The sequence below is a fragment of the Nylanderia fulva genome, unplaced genomic scaffold (genome assembly GCF_048542155.1).
Source record: "Nylanderia fulva isolate GAGA-0341 unplaced genomic scaffold, ASM4854215v1 Scaffold372, whole genome shotgun sequence".
NCBI classification, from domain to species: domain Eukaryota; kingdom Metazoa; phylum Arthropoda; class Insecta; order Hymenoptera; family Formicidae; genus Nylanderia; species Nylanderia fulva.
In genome coordinates, this window is record NW_028190447.1 from 76,627 (window position 1) to 95,385 (window position 18,759).

An 18,759-nucleotide genomic window follows, 5' to 3' on the forward strand; every position below is an offset into this window, starting at 1 on the left:
TGTCACCACTCTATCGTGACAATTGTAGAGTAATGTACACTGACACGGATAGTTTAATATATCAAATTAAATGTCAGGATGTCTATAAAAATATGAAACGCGATATCGCTCGATTCGATACCAGCGATTACACTGCGAATAATGTGTACGGTATACCGCTCGCGAATAAAAAGGTGCCGGGTCTGATGAAAGATGAGAATAATGGAATGATAATGACTGAATTCGTCGGGCTTAGAGCAAAAATGTATGCTTTGCGGGTGGACGGTAAAAAGAACACTAAAAAGACAAAAGGTGTCAAAAGTAACCGTCGTAGCGCGTAGTATAACATTCGACGATTATACGCGCTGTCTTAATGACGAGATTGAAATGACGCGTCAGCAGTCATGTATAAGATCAAAATTGCATAAAGTGTATACCATCAGCGAGACAAAAATTGCTCTAAGTCCCTACGACGACAAACAGTATGTCGTACCTGATTCGACCGACACCTTGCCGTGGGGACATTATCGAATACCGTTGTAAATAAATTATATTTATATTATTATGTAAGGATGTATTAATGAGAATTATATATTTTTTGTTATATATTTGTTATATATTTCATATATGTTATACAATATATAGTTATACAATGATTGAATAAAATACATTAAATAACATTGTTTTTATGTATCCAAGAGTTGTGCGAACTGTCGAATCCCAGCCATTTCACGTAAACCTCGTCACCCCTCAGTAGGTATACTATGGGGGTTCTAACTCAGGGGCAATGAGGGGGGTGCGGGGCGGGAGGGAATCGTTGGCGAGGGGGGTGACGTCACGCGGGGGGGAGGGGGTTTTATCAGTAGATAAGCTTATCTTTGTTTATAAACATATCAGATAACCTGATAAGGGGATCATGTTACCTGATAAGGGGATCATGTTACCTGATATATTTATAAACAAGATAAGATAAGGGGATCATGTTACCTGATATGTTCATAAACAAGATAAGATAAGATAAGCGGCGTCTTTGAGCGGTATCAAAGTTTTCATAAATTTTCTCCGAAAATCCAAGATAAGATAAGCTAAGTTTTCGAATCCAAGATAAGCGGCGTCTTTGTAAGGTATCAAAGATAAGCGGCGTTTTTGAGCGGTATCAAAGTTTTCATAAATTTTCTCCGAAGATAAGATAAAAATTCTGCGAATGGCTGCCGCATTTCGAGCGCCGACAATCAGGGGGGAGGGGGGGGGGTTGCGTTTCTTCTCCTTATACGTTATCTGTATATTTCTAAGAAATATAATCAAATTCTAAGAAGGGCCACCGCTTGGCATACGCCGACAATCAAGGGGGTTGCGTTTCTTCCCCATACGTTATCTGTATATTTCTAAGAAATATAATTAAATTCTAAGAAGGGCCGCTTGGATCCGAGCGCCAACAATCAGTTCTCTGAAAATCTAAGATAATCAAATTTTAAGAAGGGCCACTGCTTGGCATACGCCGACAATCAAGGGGGTTGATACATGATCTATACATATATTTCTAAGAAATATCAGCGGGTAAAGTTTCAGGGCGAACAAGTTGCTGCCTGCAACCTCGCCGCTTGCGACCTCGCTGCCTGCAATCTCACCGCTTGCGGCCTGCGACATGTTTTTGCATGGGATTGTATATCACCCTCGCGGTACCTCCCCAATAAGCGGCGGTTCTTTATTGTTTATCTTAGGAAGAAATACCAGCGCCGATAACCAGCGGCTGCAGGAATTTATAAACAAACAAGCGCCGAAAATTTACGTCATCTAAATTTTTCTCGTTCGTACGTTGACGAACAAAGGGTTAATCGGGGATATATAATGAGGACCGATGCCGCTGCCGGGCCATAGTACCACTGGCGAGCGCATGCTTTCCTCAAGGAAAAAAATAGCTGTGAGAAAAAGTTTAGTGTGCAAAGAAGTTTTTTTGTAATAAGTGTGAAAAATGAATTTTTACAAAAATGGAGAACGTTGAGCGCGACCTGTTGGAGCGTTCCCGCCAAGTTGCTAACTTGGGCGAATATTTCGGATGGCTGCAAGAGTGCGAAGAATTTATCGAAGAGCTGGAAGAACGCAGCCGTGCCAAGCGTCCGCGTCTCTCGATTGGACATAGACAATCTCTGGTGGCGAGAATAGCGCGACTCGAGGGTGCGAAGGTGCGCTTGCAGAGACAATATGTCGGTGAATCCATGCCTAGTGGCGGCGGATTCAGTGGCGGCGGCAATAACGCGCAAAGACTAGTTTGGCGCGAAATCGATACGGCGTTCGATAGCCGTATACTGACCGGCGCGGTAATTAACGCAGACCACATCGAACCGCGTCAGTTTTTGGAAAATGCCGCAGACATTGTAGTCGAGAACGTGGAGAATGTGCTGCACAGACACATCGGTGTAAAAGTGAACACTGTTTTCAACGGCGAATTTGTGTCCGGTGACAAGCGTGCCAATAAAAGTATCACGAGAAACTTTGAACTCTTTCGCACGTCCGATGTACGCGAATGGTACGAGCGCCGCGTAATCGAGCCCACGCTAGCTTCGCTAGAAGAGTTCCAGGAACGCGATAGCGGCTGGGCATTGTCGCGGATAATAGATTTGACAGTGAATGTAAATAAGTACAATCCAATGCGCGCGGGATGTCATGTCAAATTACCGCAAAAAATTATGGCAAAGAGAGCGGTGGTTAATGTGCAATCAGCGGACAATGCGTGTTTTGCATGGTCGGTGGTGGCCGCTCTTTACCCTGCTGAAATAAACACGGGTCGAGAATCTTCTTATCCACATTACACAACAGTGCTGAATCTCCAAAACATTGAGTTTCCAGTGACTGTGAATCAAATTAAAAAGTTTGAACTTGCAAACGACATCTCCGTGAATGTGTACATCATCGAGAACGAGAATATCGTCCCGTTGCGTCTTTCGGAAAAAAAGAAGGACAGGCACGTCAATCTGCTGTACGTGGAGGACGAACACGGGCATTTCTCGTGCATAAAAAATCTGTCTCGTCTCGTGAGCTCGCAACTGAGCAAACACAAATGTAGTGTTACGTCTCGTGGGGTCGCGGCTGCGAAAATTTGAATGCAGAGCTCGGCTTTTTCCACGAGACACGATCGCTATTACGGGTACGCGAATCTATGCGATTCTCCCCGGGGATACCCGCGATCTGAGGTTATTCGCGCTGGAACTGAGGTGATCGGATTGATAATGCGTCATTCGCTCGTAGATTTTCGGTGAACCCGGCAGTTATCGAGAAGTCAGTAGTCGTCGGCAAAACCGTCGGTAATTGTTCAGTAAAACACTGGTAAGGTGCCAGTAAGGTGTCGATAACCCGTTGGTAAAAGAACGTTCGTCGGTATATGGTTGGTAATGTCGGTAAAAGAACGTATGTCGGTATATTGTCGATAACGTCGGTAAAAGAACGTATGTCGGTATATCGTAGGTAATGTTGGTAAAAGAACGTATGTCGGTATATTGTCGGTAACGTCGGTAAATCGAAAGTGTTCTCAATTGATTATTGTTTAAATGACTACTTTGTTGTACGGATTTACGAAGTTATTTCTTGAGACACAAAGATTTTAAGAGATTGAACTATTTGCGTTTTCCGTGTTAGAATTCCGAGGGTGGCACCGCATGTGGTGGTCGACCCTAGTTTTATAGCCCGACCTTTTTTTATAGCTTCCGCAGTGACGATGGAAAAGAGGAAAAATGCGTCGGAGATTTTTCTAGAATGTTCTCTTCCACGTGGTAGAAGCGTCTCTGAATTTGCTAACACGCGCGATTCCTTAGGTTAACGTGAATTTCACTTACCTTTAGTAGCACTTTCTTGATCGTGTCGGCTCGTACTTGGAGGTAGTGCGTGCGGCGAGGGTCGTTCACTGGGATGTTTGGCGGCGGCAGGCGTCGTGGTTGGAACGTTATTGGTATGCACTTCCACTGTAGGAGTTCGTCGTTGTTATTATTTTTAATGTTGAAAATGTTCTCGTATTCAGGATCGGCCTGATATTCCACTCCGAGGAATTGAGAATATTCCTCGGTCGCTGATTCGCGATAAAGTCGGTTTAGTTTTCGTAATTGATTCTTCCTTCCTGCGCGTCGCGTCTTAGGCATATTGAATTTGATGCATCCTCTGAATGATTACTCAAATAAGGAGGGTTGATATGCGGCGGACCTCACTATCAATTCCTTATTTTGGCAAATGCTGAGAATGTTAATTCTGACTGTGATGAGCGGTGGTCCGCTCCAAACACAGTTTGAATTATTCTGAATTCAAACGCCGTATGACAAATTTAAACGCTATCGTATTTTATCAAGGGAGTGGGAGTTTTGAAGAATACTGAACACTAGTTTTCACACATGAATACACTGATTTATTCGTATAGTAGTACAAAATTCGAGACTAAAACTTAGAATTAGAATTTAGATTTAGACTTAAAATTTAGAGTTAGAATATTATACTTAGAGTTAGAATTTTAGAATTAGAGTTAGGATTTAGAATTTGGACTTAGAGTTAGAATTTAGGAGTGCGACTATACTGTTCGGTGTCGCGCAGAGAACTGCCGAAATTCGGGACTGCTCTGAGGTCCTTCGTTTCGGCGGCTCGGGCCTGCGGCGGCCTGGAGAGGTGGAACTCTCCGGAGTAGGGGCTCTCACCGTGGTGGGAGATCCTTAGGCGCTACGAAGCGCCACGCTTAGTTTCTAGGCGGAGTTAAGCGTCATGGCCGGCTTTGGCGCGCTTTTCAAATAGCGTTTAAGGAACTTGGAGTAAACGAAAAAATTTATACGGCCGGACGTGACACCTCCCCCCTTAAAATAAAAATGTTGGAATTTAATGTTCCAACATTTTGGACTTAGTTTTCTATGCGCTACGATTAGGTTCACTGTCTGATTCGTTAATCGAAGGAGTTTGTTGTGTGGGCAGGGTTAAGGGTGTTTCTTCTTCGTTCGTTGGGGGGGGTTTCAGGTGTAGCAGTTCTCGTCCGTTGTCCTGTTCTCCGTCCGCTGATCTGCCAAGGTGTAGAAGGACGTGGTCACCGAGGTCCAAATAGCTCCGAGTAGATGTAGACTCCATCCATACACCGAGTGGAGTGCGTACCCATGGATCAGGGTGTCGATGATTAATTTTATTAATCGTATGGTAACGAAGATGCCAAGTACTCCGGCGCTGGCGGATCCGAAGCTTATAAATCCCTTCCATAGCCTGGCTCCGGTATTTTCCGCTGTTCGGTCGAGAGATTTCTCGTCTAATAAATTCAGCAAGGAGAAACTGGCCTGTAGGAATTTCCTGTCCCATTGCTCCCCTGGCGATTGTGTGAAGCATGGAGGGTTTTTCCACGGGGAACATGATATGGTCGCGAAGACGATCAAGATCTTCGTTCGTATAAATACCACTGGAAGCGAGTGAATCCGGGCTTACGTACTTCCATGAGGGTTTGGTTAAAGGCCTGATAGTAGGCGGTGCCACCGACTCCACGGGTTTCGGTGTTAGTCTATACCAGGTGTTGTGTATTTGGTATAGAGTTGGTAATAATTCATTGCAATCCCTCGATGTTCCGGCTTTAGTAGTATCTTCGATCTTGGTAAGAGGAAGAGTGACTTATTTTGATGAGTGACGGGGAGTTCGTTGTAGCACTCCTCGGTAGGTCGTAGGCGGCATTTGACAGGTATACACTTGATGAGGTGTATAACTTCACCTGCAGTTATGGCGGTATTACCTGAGACTTCATTATTCGATGCGCCATTTCGTCAGGTGCTATGCTTGCTAGAAAAAGTGCGTTGAGGAGGATCTGCCTTTCCAGTGCACATTTTTGCTCCATAATATCCTTGTATAGTTGGGTCAGCTGGGTCTTCAGGTGTTTCTCGACGTATATAAATTTTGAATTCACATATGTGAAGATGTCGAGGTTGTCGATTCTGACCTTGGAACGGCTTTTGAATGTCCGCTCGGCCTCGTTTCGAGGATACACAGCTTGGGATGTTCCGTTCGCCAAAGGTTGTATCCGCATACGTTGGTCTCGGTTGTCCTTGCTAATGCGAAGGTTGTGTCACGCGCCGTGACTGTATAAATCGTTGGCGCTTCCTCTTGGGGAGTGCTGGGCGACAATCGATATGCTATTCCTTCGTAGAGGACATCGTATCGTCCAAAGTGACAATTGTCAATTGGCAGGATTGTCCAGAAGGTGGAGGCGCCGTCGGCATCAATGCATTCGCCTGTCGTTACGGGACAGCGAGTGCCAATGGAAGTATCACTTCATTGTTATTGTATCCAACGGGCAGCTCCAATTGTCGTATCGTGATTCGTACTGAGGCTTGCACGATCACGTCGTCCCATGAGCCGTATGCGTCGCTGAACTGGGTGCCGCTGCATTTTCCGTCTGTCTTAACTGATCCTGCGAGTGTCATTGCTCTTAGGTTTGTTGCATTTGGCTTAATCCCAGTAATGTGCTGGTTAACTCCTAGGGATATGGTCCCTGTTTCGTGCAATTTCGGCATGTGTCTGCCGATACTTCGTGGATATACTCCTGTCTCCCGTTCTGTACCGCTGCTATATGAGAGTGCATTCCGCAGTAAAATATAGTCCGGTCTATCTCGATTTTGCATTGGTAGGCGGGAGTATGCACGAATTCACTGAGTTGGAGTAGTTGTATGTAGACTTCCTCCTTCTTAGGTTCGATGCTGTCGGTTTTACACTCTTCGATATCTAAGAGGGAGAGTGTGGTGATGTTCAGGCCCCGTCCTCCGCAGTCGTATCCGATTAGTCCGCTGGATAGTGGGGCCAGGAAGGCCATGCCCAGGATGAATGCGAGAGTCCTCATCTTAGCGTGGTTGGTTGATTACTGGCCCGTCCCTCCGTTGGGGCGTTTGAGATATATTCGTCTTTGGAGTGGGGGTCTTCAAGGGTGGGGGCTTGATGTGGTGAGGGCTTTAACTTGTCCATATGTACAGTTTTAGTCTTACTATTGCTTATAGCTAACTTAACGTTATTTTTACCTAGTATCTTTATTATCCTATAGGGACCTGTATATTGGTCTCCTAATTTCCCTTTGTTAGGTTCCTTAAGTAAGTAAACGCTATCGTTAATCTTAAATTTACGCGTATTGATTTTCTTATCGTAGTATTTCTTACTTCTATTCTTAGCATTATTTAAGTTTTCGCGTGCGGCTGTTTGGGAATCGCGCAATTTGTTGAATAGTGTGGTTAAATATTGTGTATAGCTTTCGTTAGTCATGCTTTCGATGTCCGGGTCGCTCGAGGGGACCCGCGCGATTTTCCCGAAAATAAGTTCGTACGGAGTGTATTTTGTACCCTCATGTACGCTCGTATTATACGAAAACGATGCTAGTTTTAAAATTTGATCCCATTCACTATTTTTATCAACAAATTGCTTTACCCATACAGCACAGATTATTGCAATTATATTGCAGCAACGTTGCAATGTTGCAAGTTGCAATGCAACATTATAAAGACATTGTAGAGATATAGGTGCACAAAATTCTAGCACACTTGTAGCAACATGACATTAATATTCGGAAATATTACATGTAATCCAAATTCTATAATTATATATTGTAACTATATATACATTATTACCCAGCAAACACCAAGTTACAGCTATATAATGTTAGTTGTAATTTCCCAATCAAAAATATAATACGTGTATATAACAATTATATTGTTGAGTGGAAAATTACAACTAACAATTATATAACTGTAACTTGGTATTTGCTGGGTATAATACTGTAATAAAATAATTTTTTGCAATATTGTACAATAAAAAATGTTAACAATAATCAATAATTTGTTAATAACATTAATATTAATTTATTGCAATATTGTTGTAATATTTTGTTGCAATCTTCCAAAAAGCGGGGACATTTTAACATTGCTGCAATTCACACAGCAATGATGTAGCCACATTTTGCAGTGAATTTGCAATATTGCAATATTGCGGGTGAAAGATTGTTGTAATGTTTTTGCAATCTATCGGTGCTGTATGGGCAGATATTCCCAGAGTACCTGGTGTGATCGTTTACCGATCCGTTCGCTTGTGGTCTGTACGCTGTGGTCTTACATTGCTTGATTTTAAATTTTCGGGCTACTGTCCTCATGAGGCTGTTTATAAAGTGTGAGCCCTGGTCGGTTGAGGATCGCTTTTGGTGCGCCGAATGTGCAAATGAGGTCGTTAGTAAATGCTTCTGCTACTGTATCGCTCCTGCTTGTCGAAGTGGGATCGCAAGGGAGTATTGGTTAGCAGGTCTTGTATAGTTAGGATGGTACGTATTGTTTTGTTTCGTGGTTGGGAGGGGACTCATTATATCCATGGAGACCTTTTCGAAGGCCGAATCGGGGGTGTCGGTTAGGATCATTGGTTGCTTAGTTTTTACGCGAACAATTTCTTTTAATTGACACGCGCGGCAGTTTTTGATGAAATTTTGGACATCAGCTTTTATACCGCTCCAAGTGTAGCGTTTTTTAATCCTATTGTAAGTTTTGGTGATGCCCTTGTGTCCTGCTACCGCGGAACAATGATTTTCGGCAAGAATTTGTTCCCTTTGGTCCTTCCCGGGGACCGTTATGTCGTTCGTACAAATAAATATTCTTATGTCGATTTCGTCTAGTATTTTAATTAAGAGGTTATATATCGTATTCCAATCTACATTGTCAACGTTTGCCTTTACTGATCGAGATCGATTGCAAGCCCAATTCTCGGATAACGTCTAGTAGCGAGTGTATTGCTTCCTTTATTATTTCTTTTTTCGGTAACGCCGGAGATTCTTTCCTTTACCGCGAGTGAAATTACGCGTCGGGTGCCCTCGCGACTTACCCTTGCCCTGCCCAAAGCTGCATCTCTGGTCATCGGCAAGAGTTTCGCTACTTGCAATATTTGGCTCCCTTGTCGATCGGTGGTTCCTTGTTGCGTTATGAAAATGACAAGGTTATCTTTCCGGGTCGCGAAATTGTCCGGGATATTTATCACGCGGGGCCTCACGGCGGCCCGTGGAATGAAAGGACTGTTTACGTTTTGAATAACTCCTCGCCTACTGGAACTGGAGTTGCTATCGGTTTCGTTTTCCGAGTCGTTGTCCTCGCTGGAACTAGGGGCGAGTTTGTTTCCTCTGATTTCGAATTATCGGGGGTCGGTGAGGGACGCTGTTCGCCGCAATCCAGCTTGTTTTGTGATTCGTGGAGTTTTTTGCGCCTCGTTTCTTCTTGGCGGTGAATAGAGATTCATTGGAGTCGGACAATCTTTGTATTGTGAGAGAGGGAGGACTCGTTCGATTTCGGGCATAGGATCTGGGGTAGGATTTCGCGAGAGGGCGTCTGCATTGGCGTTTATTTTTCCTGCTTTGTATAATACCTCATACTCGTATTCTAATAGTTTTAGACGCCATCGGACAAGACGGGAAGATGGATCTTTTACTGAGCCACACCAAAGGTTTGTGATCCGTGACCAATTTAACTTCTTACCGTATATGTAAGGCCTGAAGAAATTTACGCTGTAAACTATTGCTAATAGTTCCTTTTCGATACTTCTAATAAAAATTTATACGGGCCCGGACGTTGACAGTAGAAAATTTATTTGTGATCGGTAAGTATTATAGTAAACTTAAATTATATTTAAAAATTCTAATTAAATTTTTTATTTTTATTTTTTTTTACAGATTGCCTACATTATTTCTATTCTGACGGACAGTTTGCAGGCGCATACGGAAGATTGCGGGAAACTGAACGAACGTGCGCTAACCGGTTGCCGAGCGACAAGGACAAGTTGCCCTCAGCTTCGACAACTACACGAGGAAGGAGCGGCTTGCACGTTCGTTGTACGTGTACGCCGCCTCGAGTATGTGTTTTAGCAAAGACCGAAGATGCCAAATCATCAACACCATCAAGTGTTCAGGCATCGCATTACATATCTGTCCTAGGTTCGTACGGACCAGTCCCCCGTGTTAGGTGTCCGCGTACCAAATTCCCGCCGTAGTGTCGATGCGTCGCATGGTTCGCCGAACAGCTTAAAAATTTAGCCATCCGCGTAAAAAATATTTTAACGACCAATGTCCCCATGGTAAATTTAACGCCTGAACGAGTGGTTAAAATTTCGCCACCGCGACGCATTGTCACATTTGTGAGAAACGTTTGACGAAGACGATACACGCGTCCGCAATCATTGCCACCTCACCGGGCGGTACAGGGGTCCCGCGCATTCAAATTGTAACTTAAATTACAAAGAATCATTTTGTATCCCTATAGTCTTTCACAATCTGTCCGGCTACGACGCACATTTTATTATCGAGGACATAGCCACAGCGTTCGAAGGGGAAATCGAATTACTGCCGATAACAAGGAAAAATACATTTCATTCTCGAGACTGTTAGATTGACACAAAATATAATTCGAAAAATTATATCAAATTACGGTTTATCATTCGTACAAGTTTCTCAGCGCTAGTCTCGACAAATTAGCGTCATTTTTGGATAAGAAAAACTAAAATTTTACATTCGGAATATCAAAATTTAACTAGTGAAAAATTCAATTTATTGACACGGAAGGGCGTCTTCCGTACGAATACATTGACTGCGTGGACAGATTACAAGACACACGTTTACCGCCGCGCGACTCATTTTACAGTTCCTTAACCGGCGACACAGTATCCGAGAGTGATTACGCGCACGCCGAGACCGTCTGGAGCCGATTCTCTCTTTGAACGCTAGGCGAATATAGCAATTTATATTTAAAAATTGATGTCTTGTTATTGGCCGATATATTTGAGAATTTTCGCGATAGTTGTATAAAAAGTTACGGACTCGATCCGCGTATTATTATACTCTCCCCGGATATACATGGAACGCCATGTTAAAACATACGAATATAAAATTTGAATTATTAACAGACATTGACATGGTAATGTTTGTCGAACGAGGTATACGCGGCGGCCTTAGTCAATGTTCAGGCCGATACGCACAGGCTAATAACAAGTACATGCAATCGTACGACCCATCGAAACCCTCATCGTACCTCATGTATTTCGATGTAAATAATTTGTACGGATGGGCAATGTGTCAACCATTGCCGTATGCCGATTTTCGGTGGGTCGACGATATATCGAATTTTGACGTATCATCTATCGCGTTCGATTCGCCTATAGGCTAGTTCTCGAAGTATATTAGAGTATCCGCGGCATCTTCATGACGCGCACATTGACCTACCGTTTTGCCCGACGCGCGATAAGCCGCCCGGCAAGCGGGAGTATAAACTCCTCGCAACGCTTTACGATAAGAAGCGCTACGTAATACACTATCGTAATCTACAGCAGTGCACGCGCCACGGGCTACGCATAACAAAAATATATCGCATACTACAATTCACGCAGTCAGCGTGGCTTCAAAAATACATCGAACTCAACACACAGTTTAGAACACGAGCGAAAAACGATTTTGAAAAAAATTTATATAAATTGATGAATAATGCGGTATTTGGCAAGACGATGGAAAATGTGCGCAATTATGTGGATGTAAAATTATTAACAAATGGGACGGACGGTACGGTGCGGAGGCAATGATCGCTAAACCAAATTTCATAGTACTAGCATATTTTCGGAAAATTAGTTGCCATAGAATTACGCAAAACTCGAAGTTAAAATCTACAAACCAATCTACGTCGGCATGTGCATACTCGACGTATCAAAAGTATGTCTTTATGAATTTCACCACGAATACAGTCACCGCTCTATCGTGACAATTGTAGAGTAATGTACACCGACACAGATAGTTTAATATATCAAATTAAATGTCAGGATGTCTATGAAAATTTGAAACGCGATATCGCTCGATTCGATACCAGCGACTACGCCGCGAATAATGCGTACGGTATACCACTCGCGAATAAAAAGGTGCCGGGTCTGATGAAAGATGAGAATAACGGCGCGATAATGACCGAATTTCGTCGGGCTTAGAGCAAAATGTATGCTTTGCGGGTGGATGGTAAAAAGGACACTAAAAAGGCAAAAGGTGTCAAAAGTAACGTCGTAGCGCGTAGTATAACATTCGACGATTATACGCGTTTGCCTTAATGACGAAATTGAAATGACGCGTCAGCAGTCATGCATAAGATCGAAATTGCATAAAGTGTATACCATCAGCGAGACAAAATTGCTCTAAGTCCCTACGATGACAAACGGTATGTCGTACCTGAGTCGACCGACACCTTGCTGTGGGGACATTATAGAATACCGTTGTAAATTATATTTATTATATTTATTATATTTATTATATTGTGAGGATGTATTAATGAGAAGTATTATTTTTTAAATAATATCCTTAAGGTTGCCAGTAATAATTAATAAAAAACCACTCCTCAATGTTTAAAGTCGACCAGACTGGCAATAATTTATTATAAATAATTATTTGAAATACAACAACAACGTTTCGGCTGTCATTGCAGCTTTTTTTAAGTACATCTATAAAAAGTTCAATCAAATAATTATAGATCAATCAAAATAATTAAGAAGCAAATTTGACACATTTGTCGCAAGTATTATGGGGTTCGGAATCCATTGATAAAAATAGATTACCGCAAATGGATTGTAAATATCAGCAATCGTCGCGTTCCGGATTCGGTGATGAGTTTCTCAGTTTGGGTGATAAGTTGGCGTACCCATTTGTAGAAGTAATAAAGATGATAGGAAAATTTCTGCATTAGAAAACATAAAGAATATTGAAGTTAATCATAGGAAGTTTCCCAGTGACAACCTGGATAATTGAGATTTTCGATAGCGAGTTCGGTACACAAGTTTTGAGTAAAACAAAAAACATGTATGTTAAATCGATAATTACATTTGTAATAGATACTCCGACGCTCAAAATTTTGAAATCTAAAAAAAAATATTTTTGCAACTAAAGCTGATAAAGGGTTTCTGGTTACTGTACTGATGGACCGGACAGACTACGTTGAGAAAATGAATTTTTATTGAAAGACGATTCTACGTATAGATCACTTAATAGGAACTCCGCTGAAGTCATGAGCACGAGGGTTGCTAATTTATTAAAAATTTTGGGTTTAGATAATAAATTAATGGGACGATAACACATACAGACAATTGAGGTGTACGAATGGTAATTTGCCTCGTGCGTATGGTTACCAAAGATTCATAAGGTAGGTTACCCTCTCCGCGTCATAATTTCAACTGTAGGAAGTCCTATTACACATAGACTTTTTGAGTGAGATACTAAAAAATGCAGTCAAAAAAACCTCGATCTCATGTCAAGGATAGTCGGTCCTTTGTGGAGATTATTAAAACAAAAAACATCGACGACAGCCATTTTATGATTTCGTTGGAGGACTTCACTTTTATAACACCCCTTGGGAATTTAATTAAAATAGCAATAGAAAACCGATGGGATGACATCTCACAATTTACTTCTTTTAGCCTTGCGCATTTTTTTACACGCCATGACCGGTTATGCGCTCAAACGAGCTTGTTTTGACGGAAAATTTTACGAACAGGTTTTCGGTTCTCGATGGGGTCCCCATTGTCTCCGATTCTTTCTGACTTTGTTATGGACGATTTGGAATCATACTTTGCAATTGGATTTCGACCCTATTGTTATTTTAGGTACGTCGATGAATTTTTTCAATTATTCCGAAGGAAAAATTGAGGATATGCTTCGTGTTCAATGGTTTCCACACTCGACTTAAGTTTACGTTCAAAACTAGAAAAAAAAATTGTTCTCTGATTTTTTTGGTTTACGAACGTTATCGTATCGGTGGTAGATTGACGACTTTTGGACCGAAAGCCTACGTTTTCGGCGCTATATTAATTTTCTGTCAAATCACCCTATGAGATATAAAATTAGCGTGATTACAAGCCTAGTTGATGGGGCTATTTTACTCGCTGGACCCTTTTTCATGAAGAAAATATTAATTAATCAAAGAATCCTTATTAATAATTGTTACCCGTTAACAATTATTAACAAAACATCAATAAAAGACTTCGAGCGATTAAATTTGGCAGAAATTTAACTCGCCCAATCGAAATAAATTTGATACGCGAAATTGCATTGGTTCCCTTACATTAAAGATCTTAGCGAGAATTACGCGTGCATCAAAAAAAGTGGAATTGAGCTTTGTATACTGCCCCAAAAAATTGGACACGTTGATAAAAAGAGGTAAAGATGGGATCGAAAACTTAAAAAGAAATGATGTTGTTTATAAATTGATTGTGCGAATTGCGATTGGCTTATATAGGACAGACAAAGAGACATTTTAGAAACGCGCATTAAAGAACATAGAAATAACATAAAAAAAGACAAGACATTGCATTCTGTGGGTTAGTTACATCGGACTTGCAACGATCATGAGTTCCGTTGGGATTCTCCGGTGATTCTGCATGAGGAAAAACAGACAAGAAAAAGAGAAATTGCAGAAAAAGTTTTACATAAAAAAAAAAGGAAAAAGTATTAATTTACAGAAAGATACGGAGAAAAATTTTGTGGGATTTATGATCGTGTTCTTGACGTTATTTAAGTCGTTTATATTTTTTTTTACTTTTAATTTATTTTTATTTTTATATCCACCTATTTATTTATTTTTATTTATTTGACTTTTTTATGACGATTTAAAATTACAAAAAACACATTTAGTTTCGTCTCTATCTTCTTAACGCTTAGTGACTAAAATCTTGTGAACAGTTAACATCTATTTTAAAATGTGCTTACTTCTTCAGTCTTACATTTTTATCAAAACAAGCGTTAACATTGCGGTAGTTTGCATAGAAGTTTATTATGTTTTAAATTTGGTATGTAACACATTTTTGTATTTAAATGTATAATTAATTGTTGCGAATAAGTGTATTAAATTATAATTAGTTTGATTGAACTTTTTTTAGATGTACTGAAAAGGGCTGCAATGAAGCCGAAACGTTGTTGTTTTATTTCAAATAATTATTTATATAAATCATTGCCAGTCTGGTCGACTTAAACATTGGGAGTGGGTTTTATATATTTTTGTTTATATTTTATTTATATGGTAAATATATATTATGTTATACAATGATTGAATAAAAACATTAAATAACATTTTTTTTTATGTATCCAAGAGTTGTGCGAACTGTCGAAACCCAGCCATTTCACGTAAACCTCGTCACCCCTCCTGCGCAGTATTTTTCCACGGGTACACATCCGGACAATTTGCGCGATGCAGCTGTGCCGTAAAACGCTCCAGCGATAGATGTCTTGCGATACCTCGAGAGATATGGTTTCGGGATTAGTATGCTGCACTTTAAACAATCTTAAACACCTCAGTTTGTTCCCCAATTGGCGGTATCCCTTCTCGAAAAGTTTTTTGCTTGACGGTACTTGACACCCACTTTGAAAATTTTCCGGGCCCCCAATCTTTACACGATTGTACACGTAGCCAAGAGTCTTTCGGCGATCGCGGGGGGAACGTCGGCGGGTCGCATACCAATCGTTCGATGCTTGCGTCCGTTTTAATCTGATACGAGGACGTGGCAGCATGTCGAACCACTTGTAAGTGCCATTTAGCGGAAAATCTTCCACATGTCGTTTTTTAGGTACATTGAATCGTTCGACGACCGACGCCTTCAATATCGAATATGTAGAATAGTGTAAGTCATTCTTTGCATAAGTCGTGCACATCGGCGTTGTAAAATTCCTTTCCGTTATCGGTTTGCATGTTTTCGGGCACCTCTTGCTATCCGAATATTCAGCGATTGCGTCAGCTATCTCGCTTCCTTTACTCTTTAGTGGTACAGCCCCGCATACTTGCTCAACACATCGATGACGGTGAGTATGTAGTGGTAACCTCTGTTGAAACGGGAGTATGGGACGCATCTCGACAATGTCGGCTTGCCACAAATATCGTATCCCCGCACTATGAAATGTCTTCGAGGAAAATTTTTTTCTCGCTGACGCGTGCAACTCGTTTACCAACTGCCGTTCCCCAAAAATATGTTGCTCGTTTTTTATTTTCATATTCATTCTCGTTCTTTGGGGTTTTCTTTCGGGTCGTGCCTCGTTGTTTCGGGTTTTTTTCAAGGTTCTTTTGCTTTCGTGCCTCGTTTTGGGTTTTTGGGGTTTCGTGCCTCGTTGTTGGTTTTTCGGGTTCTTTCGGGTTCGTGCCTGTTCTTTGGGTTTCTTTGGGTTCGTTTTTTCGGGTTTTTTGGGTTAAATTCTGTTGTTTCGGTTCTTTCGGGTTGCGCCTCGTTTTTTGCTTTTCTTTTGGGTTCGTTGTTTCGGTTAAATTCTCGTTCTTTTGGGGTTTTAAAATTCTGTTGTTTGGGTTCGTGCCTTGTTTTTGGGTTTTTTCGGGTTAATTCTGTTCTTCGGGTTCTTTCGGGTTCGTCCCTTATGTTTAGGGTTAAAATTTTCGTTGTTTCGGTGTTCTTTACGTTCGTACCACGTTGTTTGGGTTTCTTTCAGTTTGTTCACTCACGTCCTTGGCCATTCAAAAAATCTTTCCCTGACTCGATCACAGCCTCGCCCCCAAGTGTTTCTGATACGTTTGTAGCCCGCTTGGCCCGTTCGCAGCCGTCCCTGACCGTTCGAAAACCCCTTTTACTGAGTTGTTGATAGCTTTTATGTACCTTTTAAGGACTTGTTCGTAGCCTCGTTCGCAACCCGTTTGACATGATCGTAACCTCGATCGTAGCGGTGCGTTCACCACCTTTTCCCAGGTCGTTCATGTGCTTCGGGTCGTTCATGTGCTTCCAGGTCGGTCATGATGCCACTCATTGTTGTTTGGTAGACGCTGATAATCCCTTGTAGCTGTTCAAAAATTTGTTTGCAACCACCCGAGAATCCTTTCTAGACGTTTCCAACTTTTGATAGATTTGAGCCAACCGTCATTAGATGTCTGAGGGGTAGTGTTTGGCGCACGCAGAAGCTCTTTATCGCAGTTTAACGCTCGTACATCCTTCTCTAACGCAGCCAGTTCTCATCTGCTCTTTTGTTGGCATCAATGTTTTAAAGCACTTTCCAGGTAAAATTTTGTTGACGACATGGGTTTATCCCGCCTCGGTTTGCGCTACACGGCGACTTCCCGACTGCGTCAAATCATGCGACGCGACAGAGCGTTTGCGCACCCCATTTTCAACAATCTTCGATGATCGTTTGTTGCCAGGGGTTGCATCATTCTCCTCTCGAATAACCAAAATTTTTGATAGACATTTTTTTTCAATGCTTGTAAAGTTCACACGATGAATGAATAGATTGTCGGGAACCTTGTTTAATTTATAATAATGCCCGCTTCCGCATTTTCCCCGATAATCGACAAGATCTCGTTGTCTGCGCGTTGTTGCCAGCTTGGGCGAAAACATCGAGCAAATCGTAGGCGATCCATAGCTCGTTGGGGTGTCCCAGTGCAAAGTAATCAATCTTATGGGTTGGTTTAAAGTCATAGCGCGAGGCATTCCTATGCCAGATTTTGAGTCGTCCCATTCCCCCGCGTCAACGGTCCGATTATATTTTTACTTGTCCCCCTTGCTACTCTTTACACGGCCTTGCCATCAAAATTGGTTTATGCGATTTGTCGCCAATAATATATTTGTATTTTTGCAAATCATCCTCCTGGTAATCAGGTCTTTCTTTAAGATCAACTCGTACAATCCGGGCGTTCCCATATACCGGTGTCGCCTTGATTTTATTGTATCTTTGTCAATCGCGAATCGCGTTTTCAATGCGCATTTCATTTTCGCCGAAGTAGAACTCCGTATACTTATCAATTCTTTCTTCTCATCAGCACGGGAGAGCGTCCAATACTTTTGTCCTAATGGCCCCAATCCTTTCGATCATTTGTCGACCTTCCGACGATTTAACCATTCGAAGGGATATTCGGGGGGTTACGCGTGGTTCCGAAAACATTTTCGTCTACGAGTGTTTGGGTATCACAGGTTGTGCGTTTTTTGGTGAGAGTTGTGGCAATGAAGCGTCCAATGGCTTCGAAAAAATCATATTTCTCTTTTCAATGTCTCCTCCTCCTCTTTTATATCGCTTGAGGTTTTATGTTTTCTCTTTTTTGGTCTTTCCCCTCAACCGTGTTCGATCTTCACACCGTGTCGTGTGTCGGTGTTGGCTCGTTTTTCATCGAAATTGTCGCGTTGTCGACAACTTTTTAGCGGCCGATAATAGGTTTAAATTGGTTTTGACGGCGATATCATCATCGATCTTTCCGGTCATCGGAGCGCGGTTTTCTTGGGGATCGTTTCGGCCGTCTTCCGCAATCTTTTTGGCAACCTTTTCACGCTCGCGATATCATCAACCATGTGGAGCACTCTCTCTAAGTTTTTTCTCGCCCGGGGGATTGTTGGCGACGACAAGGGCTCTGGGGGTATCGCGAAACTCGTTAATCCTTTTCTGTATCGCCCGTTCGAAAGCGAGCGTCCTTGCTATCCTGAAATCCAAAACTTTTGTTGCCAACATGACGACATAAATTACTAAAATCCTCATACGACATGTCGGTATTCACGTGATCGTTGTACCCCGTGCTTCAAATTGGTGGCGTCCGGTTTTAAAGAGGATTCGGGTTCCGGTGTCGCGTATAAATGTTTCGGTATTTCTCGCGATGTCGACAGAGATAGAACCCAGTCGATTTCGAGTGGGCCCCATTGAGAAGTACTCTTTTAAATCGTATCTTGCTTGTCGCATGCCACGTATCAAAAAAAAAATTTTGAATTTGGATAAGCCTCGCTCGGTGGAATGACGTCATGTTATTGGAGAATGTTAAAGTAGCCGTTTTCGTCAATCGGCGT

General features: G+C 41.9%; 1 protein-coding gene across 1 annotated transcript; it reads left to right on the top strand.

Moving 5' to 3' along the window:
• Positions 1–1,967: 1,967 nt before the first annotated feature.
• Positions 1,968–4,926, top strand: LOC146722080 (uncharacterized). Its single transcript, XM_085485534.1, has 2 exons — positions 1,968–3,011; positions 4,921–4,926. Exons 1-2 carry the CDS (start codon positions 1,968–1,970, stop codon positions 4,924–4,926), a joined length of 1,050 nt encoding a protein of 349 aa, XP_085341660.1.
• Positions 4,927–18,759: the final 13,833 nt, after the last annotated feature.